This window comes from Dermochelys coriacea, chromosome 18 (genome assembly GCF_009764565.3).
Source record: "Dermochelys coriacea isolate rDerCor1 chromosome 18, rDerCor1.pri.v4, whole genome shotgun sequence".
Taxonomy (NCBI): Eukaryota; Metazoa; Chordata; order Testudines; family Dermochelyidae; genus Dermochelys; species Dermochelys coriacea.
This window is the reverse complement of record NC_050085.1, coordinates 3,103,460-3,122,615: the sequence shown is the minus strand read 5'-3', so window position 1 is coordinate 3,122,615 and position 19,156 is coordinate 3,103,460. Positions and strand designations below refer to the sequence as shown.

The 19,156-nt window shown below is 43.5% G+C and overlaps 1 protein-coding gene across 1 annotated transcript in view; it reads right to left on the bottom strand.

Moving 5' to 3' along the window:
* CCDC30 (coiled-coil domain containing 30) overlaps positions 1-19,156 on the bottom strand; it is a 127,410-nt gene that overhangs the window by 48,566 nt on the left and 59,688 nt on the right. Inside the window, exon 10 of the mRNA XM_043500104.1 lies at positions 872-1,038. Within this exon, the coding sequence (XP_043356039.1) occupies positions 872-1,038 (167 nt within the window). The remainder of the gene's footprint in view (positions 1-871; positions 1,039-19,156) is intronic.

Here is a 19,156-nt window from a genome sequence, read left to right as displayed (position 1 = left end):
GGGGGTGAAAAAACACCCCCCTGAGCGCAGCAAGTTTCAGCACTGTAAAGCGCTAGTGTAAACAGTGCCCCAGAGCTGAAAGCCGCACTCCCAGCGCTGATAGCTACACCTCTGGTGGAGCTCTCTCCCAGCGCTCTGCCGTGACTACACAAGCCACGTTACAGTGCTGCCACGGTAGCGCTTTAGCGTTGTCAGAGTAGATTAGCCCTTGCACTGGAAAAACTAAATCTGAGACACTAAATCACTCCTTTAGTTATGTTGGTGCAAGTCTGTGTATGGAGACTCTTATTTCTGTTTCAGAGGGTCCACAGGCAGAGCTTGTACTTACTACAAAAAGGTGTGAATTACAACCAATTTCGAAGCAAGCTTGCATAAGCTGAGAAGGGAACTAATATAAAAGTGTTCCAAAAGGGCTAAAGCAATCTCACATTTACACAGGTGTGAATCTGGAGTAACAACACTGAAATAAATCAGTTACTCCAGATTTACAGTAGTATGACAGAGAAGACTCATTTCCGAGTAGCAGCCGTGTTAGTCTGTGTGTGTATATCAATCTCCCCTCTGTTTTTTCCACCAAATGCATCCGATGAAGTGAGCTGTAGCTCACAAAAGCTTATGCTCTAATAAATTTGTTAGTCTCTAAGGTGCCACAAGTACTCCTTTTCTTTTAGAGAAGACTCAGGCTCAGCAAAAGCCTGAGTGCAAGACAGCTGGATATTTGAGCTGGAATAGGAGAAAAAAAGGCATCTGCTGATCTCTCATTCATGCACTTTACAAAAACAAGCACTAAGATTTTCAAAAAACTGAACATTTCTAGGTTAGTCACTGAAGATAAAATGCAGAAAACACAGAGGGTGCTATTAAGATTTACCATAATTGCTCTCTCTCTCCTCCCAGGATTTGGATCTGTTCTTCCAATATTCTTGCTTTAGTCATAAGCTCTTTATATGTCCTTTCACTTATTGTAAAGTTTTCATCTGTCTTCTGATTCACTACAAGCTGGTTTAACTGTTCACATTCCTGTGAGAGCTCAGAGACCTGTAAAGTCAGATTTGTAAGTGTCATAAAACTGATTTTCTATGATTTCATGGAAATCTTTCATGGGGTATAAGAAAGTCTAGTGACTCCAGCTAAAGAAAACTTGTAAATCTGCAATATAAAGTCTAAATTACCCTGCCCCATATTTCTTCAATATTTTGCAATACTGTGCATGGGAAATCAGTGAGCAGTTTACACATATATCAAGGGAAGCTCTACCATAAAATCACATTTGTCTGTTTGGATTTGTACCCTTATTGCTTATCTACAGCTCTAGGTATATTACAAATTTTAAAATACAAAGTACTAAGTAAAGTCATAAAACATCTGCTGATGCACACACTATCTAACAGACTGCAGCACACAACAGAATAATATCTGTCTCCTGGCCAATCCCCTGGGCATGATTGCCACCTCTTTCCCAACTACCAGCCATCCCAAATGCACAGAAAAAATGATGGGCATCCCAGAATTCCCAGAGCATTAACAAATCCAGGCTCTGGACACGTTGGTGCACCACAGGAGTCTTATGACCATGGTGCATCGTAGGAGATGAGGGATTGAGGCATGCAAACTACAACTCCCATGAGACACTGTAGCAGCACAGATGGACACAGATTAGGGTTGAAATGACCAGAAACAAAACGTTTTGATTCAGTTTGACAAATTGAAATGTTTCAAATTTGGGGCAACTGGACCTGCAGCAAAATATTTCATTTCAATTTCCCCAAGGGAAAATCAAGAAATGATGGTAAAATTTAGTTCACTAGCAAGGTCTCTCACAGAGGTAGGAGCTTTACACTTTCACTGTGAACTAATAGTGAAATTACACTGGACAGGTTTCAGAGTAGCAGCCGTGTTAGTCTGTATTGGCAAAAAGAAAAGCAGTACTTGTGGCACCTTAGAGACTAACAAATTTATTAGTGCATAAGCTTTCGTGAGCTATAGCTCACTTCATCGGATGCATTTGGTGGAAAAAACAGAGGGGAGATTTATTGGCTGATGTGATTAGGATGGTATCCCCTGAATAGATATGTGGACAGAGTTTGCAACGGGCTTTGTTGCCAGGGTTCTGTTGTGTGGTGTGTGGTTGCTGGTGATTGGGGGGCTGTCTGTAAGCAAGGACTGGCCTGTCTCCCAAGATCTGTGAGAGTGATCATCATCAACGCATCATCAAGGATCTACATCCTATCCTGAAGGACGACCCATCACTCTCACAGATCTTGGGAGACAGGCCAGTCCTTGCTTACAGACCGCCCCCCAATCACCAGCAACCACACACCACACAACAGAACCCTGGCAACAAAGCCCATTGCCAGCTCTGTCCACATATCTATTCAGGGGATACCATCCTAATCACATCAGCCAATAAATCTCCCCTCTGTTTTTTCCACCAAATGCATCCGATGAAGTGAGCTGTAGCTCACGAAAGCTTATGCTCTAATAAATTTGTTAGTCTCTAAGGTGCCACAAGTACTCCCTTTCTTTTTGCGAATACAGACTAACACGGCTGCTACTCTGAAACCTGTCATTATGCAAGGCACTGAATTTAGCCGTATAGAGTGGAAATCTGTCATCTTCATGAAAAAACTCGTACAGATACAGACAGACATCATCAGGATTTCAACAATTTCCATCCCACCATCAACCTCAGCCCCCAACTAAAACCTCTCCAACGCATCATCAAGGATCTACAACCTATCCTGAAGGATGACCCATCACATCAACTCTGCATACAACCATGAAGAAGTTGGTATTTTGGGGAACCATCCTAGTACCCATGGCCGTTCCCATGGTTTGAACAAAATTTGTATTGTTGAATGTAAAATTGTTAAGGGTGAACATGGAAAAAAACCAAAACCCTCCAATCACCTACCACCCCACACTGGAACTCATATGGGGTATCATTAAACAGCTACAACCCATATTCGATGTGCTCCACATCCTGAAATAAATCTTTCCCAAACCTCCTGTTCTGGCCTTCAAACAACCCCTCAACCTCACCAAGATCATCAGCAGAAGCAAGCTCCCCGCAGACCCACCAGTTCAAAGCAGCATCTGCCAGAACAACAGATGCAAAACCAGCAGATATATCTCCACTGCTGTGATGATCAATACCCCCCACAAAACACTGCTCAAGATCCAGGGGTCTGACACATGCCTATCGCAATATGTGGTGAAACTTATCCAGTGCACTAAATGCCCAAACAACAACTATGTGGGTGAAACCAGACAATCACTACACTCTCAAATGAACTCACTCAGGAAAATGATAAAAGACAAAATACCATGTCACACATGGGCAAATGCTTTTCATAAAACGATCACTCCATATCTGACCTCATAGTCCTCAAAAAAAAACCTGCACAACACCATCAAAAGATGAGCCTAGGAGCCCAAATTCATAACTTTGCTAGACACTACAAATCATGGTCTTAATAAAGACACTGGACTTATGGTTTATTACAACAATCTGTAACCCACTACCCCCCACACACCTTTTTTTGTCCTTTGACTACAAAATTGTTAACTGGCCACTTCAGCTTGAATGGTCTCTTACTTACATTATGTGTTAACTACTTATGCTAAACAATCTGTCCCACCTTGTGTTCACCTGTGACACTGGGAGCACCTTTCCCAGACCTGAAGAAGAGCTCTGTGTAGCTCCAAAGCTTGTCTCTCCCACCAACAGAAGTTGGTCCAATAAAAGATATTACCTCTTGTCTCTCTAATATCTTGGGACCAACAAAGCTACAACAACAATGTAAACTACTACGGCCAGGTCTACACTACAGACTTATATTGGCAAAAAGAAAAGGAGGACTTGTGGCACCTTAGAGACTAACAAAGCTTTCGTAAGCTTACGCTCAAATAAATTTGTTAGTCTCTAAGGTGCCACAAGTCCTCCTTTTCTTTTTGTGGATACAGACTAACACGGTTGCTACTCTGAAACCAGACTTATATTGGTGTAACTACGTCATTCAGGTCAGGGGTGTGAATAATCCACACCCCTGAGCAACATAGTTTATACTGACCTAATCCCTGGTATAGACAACACTATGTCAGCGGGACAGCTTCTCTTGTTGATTTTGCTACTGCCTCTTGCAGAGGTGGATTAACTACATTGACAGGAGACGCTTTCCCATTGGTGTAGGAGTATGTTCACTTAAGCACTGAAGCTTTGCCGATGCAGCGTTTTAAGCGTAGACCTGCCTTAAGTAAGTTACCCTGGAGGTTGAATTGGAGCAGATCTTTTAGCAAGACATGCAATCTCAATGTAAAGTCTCCAAGAGATGAGTTTAAACAGCCCTTGGGAAGCTGGTCCAATAGTTAGTTACCCTCCTTGTTAAAAAGTTGTCTTACCTCCAGTTTGAATCTTTCTGACTTCAACTTCCAACCACTTCTTGCTTTGTCCCCTACTATCTCTTCTCCCCATGTAGGTACCAACAGACCATGACTACGGTTATGTCTGCACTACAGCCCATGTTAGCATAACTTATGTCACTCAGGGGTGTGAATAAACCACCCCACTGAGCAAGAGAATTTAAACTGACATAAGTGCTTGTGTGCACAATACTATATCAGTGGGAGAAACTCTCCCACTGACATAGCTTCTGCCGCTCGTGGAGCTGGGTTTTTTATGCCAATGGGAGAGCTCTCTCCGATTGGCATAGAGCGTCTTCACCAGATGTGCTGCTGCGGTGCAGCTGTATCTGTACAGCTGCAGTGCTGTACGTACAGACGTGGCCCAAGTCACCTCTTAACTTCCTCTTCAATAAAATAGACTGAACTGTCTCTTCTCATTCTTATAATTCTTCACTAAACCCTCTTCCAATCTGTCAATGCCCTGCTTAGAGTGTGGACACAGAACTGGATTTAGTATCCTAGTAATGGTCTCCCCAATGTAATAAACAGAGGTAAAACCAACTCCTTTCGGATACTTGACAGCACTGTTCAATATATTCATAAATGATCTGGAAAAGGAGATAAATAGTGAAATAGAAAAGTTTATATATGATACAAAATTACTCAAGATAGTTAAGTCCTAGGATGACTGTGAAGAGCTACAAAGGGATCTCACAAAACTGGGTGACTGGGCAACAAAATGGCAGAAGAAATTCAATGTTGATGCAAAGTAATGAACATTGGAAAACATAATCCCAACTATACGTACAAAATGATGGAGTCTAAATTAGCTGCATCTGAGAGTGCTAAAGCAGTTGGCGGATGTGATTGCAGAGCCATTGGCCATTATCTCTGAAAACTCATGGCGATTGGGGGAGGTCCCAGATGACAGGAAAAAGGCTAATGTAGTGCCCATCTTTAAAAAAGGGAAGAAGGAGGATCCTGGGAACTAAAGGCCAGTCAGCCTCACCTCAGTCCCTGGAAAAATCATAGACCAGGTCCTCAAGGAATCAATTATGAAGCACTTAGAGGAGAGGAAAGTGATCAGGAACAGTCAGCATGGATGCACCAAGGGCAAGTCCTGCCTGACTAATCTAATTGCCTTCTATGACGAGATAACGGTCTCTGTGGATGAGGGGAAAGCAGTGGACGTGTTATTCCTTGACTTTAGCAAAGCTTTTGATATGGTCTCCTACAGTATTCTTGCCAGCAAGTTAAAGAAGTATGGGCTGGATGAATGGACTATAAGGAGGATAGAAAGCTGGCTAGATCGTCGGGCTCAATGGGTAGTGATCAATGGCTCCATGTCCAGTTGGCAGCCGGTATCAAGCGGAGTGCCCCAAGGGTCAGTCCTGGGGCCGGTTTTGTTCAATATCTTCATTAATGATCTGGAGGATGGTGTGGACTGCACCCATAGCAAGTTTGCAGTTGACACTAAACTGGGAGGAGAGGTAGATACACTGGAGGGTAGGGATAGGATACAGAGGGCCCTAGACAAATTAGAGGATTGGGCCAAAAGAAATCTGATGAGGTTCAGCAAGGACAAGTGCAGAGTCCTACACTTAGGACGGAAAAATCCCATGCACCACTACAGACTAGGGACTGAATGGCTAGGAAGCAGTTCTGCAGAAAAGGACCTAGGGGTTACAGTGGATGAGAAGCTGGATATAAGTCAACAGTGTGCCATTGTTGCGAAGAAGGCTAATGGCATTTTGGGCTGTATAAGTAGGGGCACTGTCAGCAGATCGAGGGACATGATTGTTCCCCTCTATTCGACATTAGTGAGGCCTCATCTGAAGTACTGTGTCCAGTTTTGGGACCCACGCTACAAGAAGGATGTGAAAAAATTAGAAAGCGTCCAGCGGAGGGCAACAAAAATGATTAGGGGACTGGAACACATGACTTATGAGAAGAGGCTAAGGGAACTGAGATTGTTTAGTCTGCGGAAGAGAAGAATGAGGGGGGATTTGACAGTTGCTTTCAACTACCTGAAAGGGGGTTCCAAAGAGGATGGATGTAGATGGTTCTCAGTGGTAGCAGATGATAGAATGAGGAGTAATGGTCTCAAGTTGCAGTGGGGGAGGTTTAGGTTGGATATTAGGAAACACTATTTCACTAGGGGGGTGGTGAAGCACTGGAATGCATTACCTAGGGAGGTGGTGGAATCTCCATCCTTAGAGGTTTCTAAGGTCAGGCTTAACAAAGCCCTGGCTGGGATGATTTAGTTGGGGATTGGTCCTGCTTTGAGCAGGGATTGGACTAGATGAGCTTCTGAGGTCCCTTCCAACCCTGATATTCTATATTCTATGATCGTTACCACTTAACAGGGGCATGCATAAGGGGGGGAAAGTAGGGGCATGCCCCACCTAATAATTTGCAGGAGATGCAGAACTCCTCCGGTTCGGGGTCCCCGGCAAGGGGTGCAGAACTCCTGCTGCTCCTGGGCTATGGCGGGGAGAGCAAACTTCTCCAGCGAGTGCTCTCCCTGCTGCAGCTCAGGAGCAGGAGGAGTTCTGCGCCCCATGCTGGTGCCCCTGGGCTGGAGGAGTTTGCTCTTTTCCCTCCCCCAGAGGAGTTCTGCGCTCGTCACCGGTGCCCCCACAAAAGTGGTGAAATTTAAATTCCAGCACACGCTGTGATGCTCTGTACCTCGGGGGAACACCCTACACTCCCATGTTCATCTTTAGAAAATGATTGTGTGGTATCCAATGCAAAGTTTGTCATGTCGGGTGTCTTAGGAAGGCTCATGATGCACTGAGCATTGTTGTTATAATGATAGGTTTCAGAGTAGCAGCCGTGTTAGTCTGTATTCGCAAAAAGAAAAGGAGTACTTGTGGCACTTTAGAGACTAACAAATTTATTTGAGAATAAGCTTTCGTGAGCTACAGCTCACTTCATTAGATGCATTTGGTGGAAAATACAGTGGGGAGATTTATATACACACACAGAGAACATGAAACAATGGGTTTTATCATACACACTGTAAGGAGAGTGATCACTTAAGATGAGCCATCACCAGCAGCAGGGGGGGGGGAGGGAGGAAAACCTTTCATGGTGACAAGCAAGGTAGGCTATTTCCAGCAGTTAACAAGAACATCTGAGGAACAGTGGGGGGTGGGGTGGGGGGGAGAAATAACATGGGGAAATAGTTTTACTTTGTGTAATGACTCGTCCATTCCCAGTCTCTATTCAAGCCTAAGTTAATTGTATCCAGTTTGCAAATTAATTCCAATTCAGCAGTCTCTCGTTGGAGTCTGTTTTTGAAGTTTTTTTTGTTGAAGGATAGCCACCCTCAGGTCTGTAATTGAGTGACCAGAGAGATTGAAGTGTTCTCCAATTGGTTTTTGAATGTTATAATTCTTGACGTCTGATTTGTGTCCATTTATTCTTTTACGTAGAGACTGTCCAGTTTGACCAATGTACATGGCAGAGGGGCATTGTTGGCACATGATGGCATCTATGACATTGGTAGATGCGCAGGTGAACGAGCCTCTGATAGTGTGGCTGATGTGATTAGGCCCTATGATGGTGTCCCCTGAATAGATATGTGGACACAGTTGGCAATGGGCTTTGTTGCAAGGATAGGTTCCTGGGTTAGTGGTTCTGGTGTGTGGTTGCTGGTGAGTATTTGCTTCAGGTTGGGGAGCTGTCTGTAAGCAAGGACTGGCCTGTCTCCCAAGATCTGTGAGAGTGATGGGTCGTCCTTCAGGATGGGTTGTAGATCCTTGATGATGCGTTGGAGAGGTTTTAGTTGGGGGCTGAAGGTGATGGCTAGTGGCGTTCTGTTATTTTCTTTTTTGGGCCTGTCCTGTAGTAGGTGACTTCTGGGTACTCTTCTGCCTCTGTCAATCTATTTCTTCACTTCAGCAGGTGGGTATTGTAGTTGTAAGAATGCATGATAGAGATCTTGTAGGTGTTTGTCTCTGTCTGAGGGGTTAGAGCAAATGCGGTTATATTGTAGAGCTTGGCTGTAGACAACGGATCGTGTGGTATGATCTGGATTAAAGCTAGAGGCATGTAGGTAGGAATAGTGGTCAGTAGGTTTCCGATATAGGGTGGTGTTTATGTGACCATCACTTATTAGCACCGTAGTGTCCAGGATCTCTTGTGTGGACTGGTCCAGGCTGAGGTTGATGGTGGGATGGAAATTGTTGAAATCATGGTGGAATTCCTCAAGGGCTTCTTTTCCATGGGTCCAGATGATGAAGATGTCATCAATGTAGCGCAAGTAGAGTAGGGGCATTAGAAGACGAGAGCTGAGGAAGCGTTGTTCTAAGTCAGCCATAAAAATGTTGGCATACTGTGGGGCCATGCGGGTACCCATCGCAGTGCCGCTGATTTGAAGGTATACATTGTCCCAAAATGTGAAATAGTCACAATAATAATCAGTCCCCCCAATCTGAAGCAAATACTCACCGGCAACCACACACCACACAACAGAACCACTAACCCAGGAACCTATCCTTGCAACAAAGCCCGTTGCCAACTCTGTCCACATATCTATTCAGGGGACACCATCATAGGGCCTAATCACATCAGCCACACTATCAGAGGCTCGTTCACCTGCGCATCCACCAATGTCATAGATGCCATCCTGTGCCAACAATGCCCCTCTGCCATGTACATTGGTCAAACTGGACAGTCTCTATGTAAAAGAATAAATGGACACAAATCAGACGTCAAGAATTATAACATTCAAAAACCAATTGGAGAACACTTCAATCTCTCTGGTCACTCGATTACAGACCTGAGGGTGGCTTTCCTTCAACAAAAAAACTTCAAAAACAGACTCCAACAAGAGACTGCTGAATTGGAATTAATTTGCAAACTGGATACAATTAACTTAGGCTTGAATAGAAACTGGGAATGGATAAGTCATTACACAAAGTATAACTATTTCCCCATGTTATTTCTCCCCCCCACCCCACCCCCCACTGTTCCTCAGATGTTCTTTTTAACTGCTGGAAATAGCCTACCTTGCTTGTCACCATGAAAGGTTTTCCTCCCTCCCTCCCCGCTGCTGGTGATGGCTCATCTTAAGTGATCACTCTCCTTACAGTGTGTATGATAAAACCCATTGTTTCATGTTCTCTGTGTGTGTACATAAATCTCCCCTCTCTATTTTCCACTAAATGCATCCGATGAAGTGAGCTGTAGATCAGGAAAGCTTATGCTCAAATAAATTTGTTAGTCTCTAAGGTGCCACAAGTATTCCTTTTCTTTTTGTTATAATGATGTTACAGTAGTCATTGTTACTGTAATTTTATAGTAATGTTATAGGTTGTAATTTCATGTATATAGTTATGAGGCTGAAAATGTATCCTCACGGCTTAAAGCAAGCCCAGACAAATACTCTCCAAGAGCAGAGAGGTTAGTGCACACCTCATGGGACAAACCCAGCTCAGCCTCACAGGAACAAAAGTTGCTGGCCTAGGCAGCAACAAAAGAATCTGTTAGACTCTCAGGTGAGTCACCCCTCCTCCTTTGGTCAGTTTGGAACTGCAATGAGGTAATGCTCACCTGATTCTGAATGGGGGCGGGAGGGCAAAGCCAAGAGGGAAGAAAGGACATGATAAAAGGGAGAGACATTTGCCATGCTCTCTCTCTCTTCCACCTCCATCTACAGACACCAGCACCACAAAAGCGACTGAAGTGCAGATCAAAGGGAGAACCTGGCTAAAGAGGAACCAGCCAGTCTGTGATGAGAAGCATCTAAATTTGTAAGGGCATTGAAACTGTTAAGATCAGCTTAGAATGCATTTTCTTTTATTTCATTTGACCAAATCTGACTTGTTATGCTTTGACGTATAATCACTTAGAATCTATCTTTATAATTAAATCTGTTGGTTTATTTTACCTGAAGCAGTACATTTGGTTTGAAGCATGTCAGAGAGCTTCCGCTTGGGATAACGAGCCTGGTACATATCAATTTCTTTGTTAATGTGACACTCATATAAGCTTGCTGTGTCCATAACTGGACACTGCAAGATGGAGGTTCCTAGGGTTGCGTCTAGGATCGGAGATATTGGCTAATGTCATTCGCTTGCAAGTAGCTGAGAGCAGCTTACATGCCAGAGGCTGTGCGTGAACAGCCCAGGAGTGGGGTTTTCACAGCAGAGCAGGGTAAGGCTGGCTCCCAGAGTCAAGGATTGGAGTGGCCTAGCAGATCACTGGTCCAGATAACACCAGAAGGGAATGTCACACGCCCCTGCCACTCAAGTAAGAGATCTTGGAGTCATCATGGATAGTTCTCTGAAATCATCTGCTCAATGTGCAGTGGCAGTTAAAAAAGCTAAAAGAATGTTAGGAGCCATTAGGAAAGGGATAGCTAATAACACAGAAAATATCATAATGCTGCTATATAAATCCATGGTATGCCCACACCTGGATGTCACCCCATCTCAGAAAAAATATATTAGAACTGGAAAAAGTACTGAGAATCGCAACAAAAATGATTAGGGTCTGGAACAGCTTCCATATGAGGAGAGATTAAAAAGACGGGAACTGTTCAGCTTAGAAAAGAGACGACTAAGGGGGGACATGATGGAGGTCTATAAAATAATGAATGGTGTGGAGAAAGTGAATAGGGAGGTGTTATTTATCCTTTCACATAACACAAGAACCAATGGTTATTCAATGAAATTAATAGGTAGGAGGTTTAAAACAAACATAAGGAAAGTACTTCTTCACACAATGCACTGTCAATCCATGGAACTTGTTGCCAGGGGATGTTGTGAAGGCCAAAACAATAACAAGGTTCAAAAAAGAATTAGATAAATTCATGGAGGATAGGTCCATCAATAGATATTAGCCAGGATGCTCAGTGATGCAATCCCATGCCTGGGTGTCCCTAAACTTCTGACTGCCAGAAGCTGGGACTGGATGACAGGTGATCACTCAATGATCACTCGATAATTGCCTTGTTCTGTTCATTCCCTCTGACCACTGTCAGAAGACAGGATACTGGGCTTGATGGACCATTGGTCTGACCCAGTGTGGCCGCTCTTATGTTTTAATACAGCCAAATGCAAGGTCATACATCTAGAAACAGAGAACATAGTTCACACTGACACCAGCATAGTGTGACAAAAAGAGCCACAATCCTTGGATGTATAAACAGGAGACGTTCTGGCAATACTGTGTCAATAAGTGCTCATCTGGGTGAGTAAGAGGTCAAAAATCTAGTCCTCTGCAATTACTGGGCTCCAGGCTTTCAGGACGCTCTACCTGACTTCAGTTTGTTTTTCTTGGTCCAGCAGAATTCTATTTGGCAGCAAAGTTTTTTTGCTGTTGTTTTATATCATTGACTGATAGGAAAAATAAGATGTGCTGTAGACCCGGGATAAATTATGGAGGAAAAAGTCAGATGAGTGGACTGGGAAAGCCATGGTAAACAATTGTATTCAAAGCAACCTGAAGAGACCTTCAGAAATGTCTGTTTGACAGAGATGGGTATTTAACTAAAGGACAAGCACAATTATATGTGGAACGTTGTGGGGTCTTCTAGAAAGACGGACGTGGCCATCTGATTCAAGAATACAGTAGAATTAGTAAGCATTCTCCAAGAGAACAGCTTCACACTACAACACACGTCCGGCCATTCAATACCGTTTTTTCAGCCTTCAAAGCTTTCTGCATCTTTTCAAGGTCAGATGCAAGTTGCTTTCTCCAATCTCTCTCCTCTGATAATTTACTTTCAAGTACTTCAACCTTCTCCTGGTGGCTTTTCAGCATCTGCAATTGTTCAATATCTGTTATGAGTCACATCCATGGTCTTTCATACACTAGAAAGACGAGGGCTGGGATTCTCCAAGCTGCAGCCAGGATTTGGATTTCCAATTCCCATGGCAACCCAGGCATCCAAATCCCCTAGGCAGATTTGGAAATTCCAGCCAAGAACCCTAAATTACCTTGTCCAGTACTAGTTCTCAGAGATCATCAACATATCAGAATCACAGACAATATATAGACCATGCTAAAAATACTAGAGGTATGGGGTTTTAACTCAGTAATGATGGAAGGAACTTAAGAACATAAGAACATAAGTGATCCATCCCATCGCCCATTTCCAGCTTCTGGCAAACAGAGGCTAGGGACACCATCCCTGTCCATCCTGGCTAATAGCCATTGATGGGCCTATACTCCATGAACATATCTAGTTCTTTTTTGAACCCTGTTATAGTCTTGGCCTTCACATCTTCTGGCAAGGAGTTCCACAGGTTGATTGTGCATTATGTGAAAAAATACTTCCTTATGTTTGTTTTAAATCTGCTGCCTATTAATTTCATTTGGTGCCCCCTAGCACTTGTGTTATGAGAAGGAGTAAATAACACTTTCTTATTTACTTTCTCCACACTAATCATGATTTTTTGATCTCTATCATATCCCCCCTTAGTTGTCTCTTTTCCAAGCTGAAAATTCCCAGTCTTATTAATCTCTCCTCATACGGAAGCTGTTCCATACCCCTAATCATTTTTGTTTCCCTTTTCTGAACCTTTTCCAATTCCAATATACTTTTTTGAGATGGGGTGACCAGATCTGCATGAAGTATTCAAGATGCGGGTGTAGCATGGAATTATATATAGGCAATATGATATTTTCTGTCTTATTATCTATCCCTTTTTTAACGATTCCCAATATTCTGTTCGCTTTTTTGACTGCCGTTGCACATTGAGTGGATGTTTTCCCAAGAACTATCCATAATGACTCCAAGATCTCTTTCTTGAGTGGTAATAGCTAATTTAGACCCCATCGTTTTATATGTAGCAACAGCTGGGGAAGATGGAACCATTAGACAAAAAGTTGTCATTGGACATAGAGTTGTCCCAAGGCACAGTGGGGGAAGAGAAGAGGCACTGAAGTTTGGTACTTGACAAGAAAGGTCAGAGGGGACATATCCCTTTCCCCATGCCATTAATTAATATTCTGCTGCAATAATAACACCCTTCCAGTCACTGGGGAAGCCTGAAGAATGGGCCAAAGGAGGAGCAGGAGACAAAGAGATTATGGGAAAGGAGAAGTGTCGACAGTGGAGCTGTGCAAGTAATTGATTTTTTCAGTTCCTGACTAAACTGAGGGGAAAAAATTGCCTTCGGGCTGACTTGAAATGAAAATTATTTGAATTTATTGGCAAACCAAAGAAGTCGGAAAATTTTTGTTTCAGGTCAAACAAATCATTTCGATTTTGGGGTTTCTTTTATATCTTTTTCAATAAAATTGAAGTAGTTTAGAATTGAAAAACTGAAATGCTTCAATTTTTCAGGGTTTTTTTAATATAATAATTTGGTGAATTTGTGAAATGTTTTGGTCGACACAAATCTGCATTTTTTGGTGAAAAAATTTTTGGGCAAAAATTGTTGCCCAGCTGGGCTTGGAAGGGTATTGATCAGGAGACGGGAAGGAGGCAGCTGGAGCTTGCAGGGCATTGACCAGGAGACAGGAAGGAGGCAGCTGGAGCTGGCAGGGCATTGATCAGAAGACAGGAGGGAGGCAGAAATTATGGGTGTCATACTGGATGGTTTCAGAGTAGCAGCTGTGTTAGTCTCTATTCGCAAAAAGAAAAGGAGTACTTGTGGCACCTTAGAGACAAACAAATTAATTAGAGCATAAGCTTTCGTGAGCTACAGCTCACTTCATCGGATGCATTTGATGGAAAATACAGAGGGGAGATTGATATACACACACAGAGAACATGAAACAATGGGTTTATCAAACACACTGTAAGGAGAGTGATCACTTAAGATAAGCCATCACCAGCAGCGGGGGCTGGGGAAAGGAGGAAAACCTTTCATGGTGACAAGCAAGGTAGGCTATTTCCAGCAGTTAACAAGAACATCTGAGGAACAGTGGGGGGTGGGGAGGGGGGGAGAAATAACATGGGGAAATAGTTTTACTTTGTGTAATGACTCGTCCATTCCCAGTCTCTATTCAAGCCTAAGTTAATTGTATCCAGTTTGCAAATTAATTCCAATTCAGCAGTCTCTCATTGGAGTCTGTTTTTGAAGCTTTTTTGTTGAAGGATAGCCACTCTTAGGTCTGTAATCGAGTGACCAGAGAGATTGAAGTGTTCTCCAACTGGTTTTTGAATGTTATAATTCTTCACGTCTGATTTGTATCCATTCATTCTTTTACGTAGAGACTGTCCAGTTTGACTAATGTACATGGCAGAGGGGCATTGCTGGCACATGATGGCATATATCACATTGGTAGATGCGCAGGTGAACGAGCCTCTGATAGCATGGCTGATGTGATTAGGCCCTATGATGGTGTCCCCTGAATAGATATGTGGACACAGTTGGCAACGGGCTTTGTTGCAAGGATAGGTTCCTGGGTTAGTGGTTCTGGTGTGTGGTGTGTGGTTGCCGGTGAGTATTTGCTTCAGATTGGGGGGCTGTCTGTAAGCAAGGACTGGCCTGTCTCCCAAGATCTGTGAGAGTGATGGGTCGTCCTTCAGGATGGGTTGTAGATCCTTGATGATGCGTTGGAGAGGTTTTAGTTGGGGGCTGAAGGTGATGGCTAGTGGCGTTCTGTTATTTTCTTTCTTGGGCCTGTCCTGTAGTAGGTGACTTCTGGGTACTCTTCTGGCTCTGTCAATCTGTTTCTTCACTTCAGCAGGTGGGTATTGTGGTTGTAGGAATGCATGATAGAGATCTTGTAGGTGTTTGTCTCTGTCTGAGGGGTTGGAGCAAATGCGGTTATATTGTAGAGCTTGGCTGTAGACAATGGATCGTGTGGTATGATCTGGATGAAAGCTAGAGGCATGTAGGTAGGAATAGCGGTCAGTAGGTTTCCGATATAGGGTGGTGTTTATGTGACCATCGCTTATTAGCACCGTAGTGTCCAGGAAGTGGATCTCTTGTGTGGACTGGTCCAGGCTGAGGTTGATGGTGGGATGGAAATTGTTGAAATCATGGTGGAATTCCTCAAGGGCTTCTTTTCCATGGGTCCAGATGATGAAGATGTCATCAATGTAGCACAAGTAGAGTAGGGGCATTAGAAGATGAGAGCTGAGGAAGCGGGGACAGAGTTGTATAGTGCCTCAGAAGGAAGGACAGGGAGTTTAAGCTTCAGGAAGCCCGAGAAGGGATTCATGGGTTTGGGGGACAGGCTCAGTGGAAGGGATGCCAGATTATTATTGCTGCAGCATGCTGGACAAACTGCAGGAGGAAGAGATGCCAAAGATGCCAATTCCCTTGGCATGAAAGGTCTGACCGTTCCGGAACAACTGCATGGGAATAGCAAGTACCCACCCAGTCAAATTTTTAACCAGAACAGTTGGTTCCTCAGTGAAGTTCTCTTACCTCTTGGAAATCTTGCACTTTTTTAGTTGTTTCTTGATCTTTCATGCTGGCTTCAGTTTTATTCATCTGTGCTTTGAATAACTCCGTCTCTAAACTTGTGATCTTGACACAAATAAATCCCAAGTTTAAAAACATACACTTGCCATTTGAATCATGAAAACATGTATGATAGAAACAGCAACTTGAGAAACAGAGAGGCTGGGAGAAAATGCTGAGAGCTGCCTATGCCACACAAACTCCAGCACAGTCTATGGATGTTGGTCAAAAGGGTGGATTGGCTGCTCAGGACTAGCCTGTAAAAGGGAGACCCCAGCTGCACAACAAAGGTCTCTGGAAGAACTTGGGAAAGAGATCCAGACACATTTTTAACATTACATCCCCCCATAGACTGCTCTTTGTGGGCCTTCATCGAAGAGGAGCAGTCGAGGAACCCAACAGTCCCTGTCATTGTGGTACAGAGAGGTCTCCCTAACCTATAGATGAAGAAATTTTCTTCTTCCCCTACCCAACTCACATTTGCCTTTGGCCCCTCTCCTCCTTCAGCAGAGCTCCAGAGCACAGTTGTCATCCGGCTGATGCTGGGTCAGATTCATAGCTCTTTCTAGCCTCTAGCACCACGGGCCATAATGCTGGCTTAGAGATCAGTCCTGCAAGGCATCAGGCACTCTGGACCTGACCCAGCAAAGCATTTAAGCATGAGTGTATCTTTAAGTTGAGAGTAGTTCCATTGATCTCACCAGGGCTACTCACATGCTGAACGATAAGCAGTGGACTAGGGCCTTAAACATCCTCCGGGGATCCTCCTAGCGTAGGGCACTCTCATGGGGACAACAATGAGCCCTATAGGCTGGCATTGTCAAGGGTTTTAGGGGATTAGAAGCCCCCCTCCTTGTGACTTGTGGAAGTCAGGCTCATGCTTTGAGTGCTGAAGGATACAGGTTCAAACCCCACATCAGCTGAAGCAGGGAGTCATTGCATTCACTCCGGCTGTCAGCTTCTGTTCTTTGTATAAACATTTCTAATGACTTTCACATCTCCAGACAGCTGAGCTGACCTCCCAGAACCAGCACGAAGCAATAGTGAAAATGCGAAGTAAATGGTTATATGCGAAAAGATATAAGGACACATTCTATGGAATGACACTAAGGATTAATGCGCCATTTTCATGTGCAATTTCCATGTACAAATATACTTTAAGAAGGGGATGCCTCACCTATGGCCCTCGGGCTGTAAACAGCCCACTACAGCATTTCATCAGACCCGTGGCCTGCTTCAATACAATATACTAACGGCCGATTCACTAGTGTTTTGTCATCATGCTTACATCACTTTAGTTTACACAAGGAAGTATCAGAAGTATCTTTACAGTTTTTTCCCTGTTTTCTATAATTCATGTTTTATGCACTGATTTCTTTGTTTTTAAATAGACAATACTGTACATAGGTTCTTTCTATCTAAATACATACGAGACAAGCTGAACTTTAAATATAAATCAATACAGGCGCCTTTAAATCTTATTAAAATATGTAGAACCTGCTTGGCCCACATAAGGCTGTGCTTAGGTATATGTGGGCACCACTGCTTTAGGAGAATGATAAATTCACACAACTGAGGACTCAAGGGTCTTACAACATTTTGTTTTCTTCTTGCATTGTTTGCACATACGCAGTTGTCATCATTATTCAGTATTCACCTAAGAGCTGCTGAGCCTCTGAAAATCCCATTGACTGTTTTAAGTGATTACAATGTAATACTGTAAATTGAAACAGGGAGATTGACTTGCAGTTGTACTATTCAGCCATTGGATGTCTGTGTGCTACGTTGTAAGTTCCAGGCAGGGAGGGGTATCTGAAGCTGCTGAGGGAGCTGTGTTCTCTGATAAAGGCAGTGCTGATAGCCCACCACAAGTTACGAGATTGCCTTAAAATCATAAGATTTTAAAAAACCCCAAAGTTTAGGTTCCTTTTTTTTGCCTTCTGGGTTTTGAGCTTTTCAGGGTCACACCTTTAAGCTTTCCTCTGCAACCAGAACTAGAAACGTCTTCTTTTTTTAAATGAAAACTGAGATCCACAAAATCACAGGACTCATGGATCTTGGGCTTTAATAAAAACACCAGATATTATGTATCAGAGGGGTAGCCATGTCAGTCTGGATCTGTAAAAGCGGCAAAGAGTCCTGTGGCATCTTATAGACTAACAGACGTATTGGAGCATAAGCTTTTGTGGGTGAATTCCCACTTCATCAGATGTGTGAACACCAAGGGAGGAGACTGAATGGCTAGCCAACTACACCTCAACTGCTAGAAGAGGGCCTCATCCTCCCTGATTGAACTAACCTCATTATCCCTAGCCTGATTCTTGCTTGCATAGTTATACCTGCCTATGGAAATTTCCACTACATGCATCTGACGAAGTGGGTATTCATCCACGAAAGTTTATGCTCCAATACATCTGTTAGTCTATAAGGTGCCACAGGACTCTTTACCAGATATTATGAGACTCAGGATGAAAATCACAAGAGCTGGCTGCACGGTAAATGGAGGTTCAAGGATGTCTGTGACTCTACAGTTTATGACACAGACCATGCTATCTTCCTTCTGCTAGTATAGGACAAGGGTTGGGGTGTGGGAGAACTGGCAAAGCTACCTACTGCTTTAGATGGAACCTCAACACTACTTAGAAATTGTCCTTTTGAACGACTTTACTCTCCTAGCAAAAGTGATAGCGAACTCTCCTTTCAGTGACTGAATACATAGTAGGCTACTCCCCAAAGGGAGCTTTCCAAAAACCATGGGCTCAAGGTCCAAATGTAAGTGCTACAGATAGGCACCTAAATCTATAGTTAAGCACCCAAATAAATGGCCTGATTTTCAGAGGTGCTGAGCATGCACAGTTCTCACTAAAGTAAATGATGACTAGGTCAGAAGCGGGAGATGCCACCCAGTTCTGTTTCCTAGTACAAAGGGAAACAGGGAAAGACATTCAGGTGGAAGGCTTACAAATCAACCTCAATTCATCAGCACAAAACTGCAAGTCATCAGGAATTTAGGACCCAAGATCCAAGCTGTCAGGTGAAGGGATTCTGGATCTGAGGATGGGAATTTGGACTATTGGAAAAATAAATCTAGACACCGGCCATAGGTTCTAGCAGCACCGCTCCTGCTGGGCCCAGGATGGCGTTATCATGATGATCCTGGGGTTTGTCTTATTTTAAAGCTCAGAAGATTGATAGGAACAGGGCAAGGTGTGAAACAGCTGCCTGCCCCAGTAGAAGAGAGAAGCATCCACCAATAACTCTTGACCTCTGTGTACTCTAGAGCAGAACACAGGGTATTTTGAGCTGCAGTGTGATGCAATGAGATCTCTGGATGACTCCACCTAAGACACAATGGCATTGGCACTGTATTCTTGAGA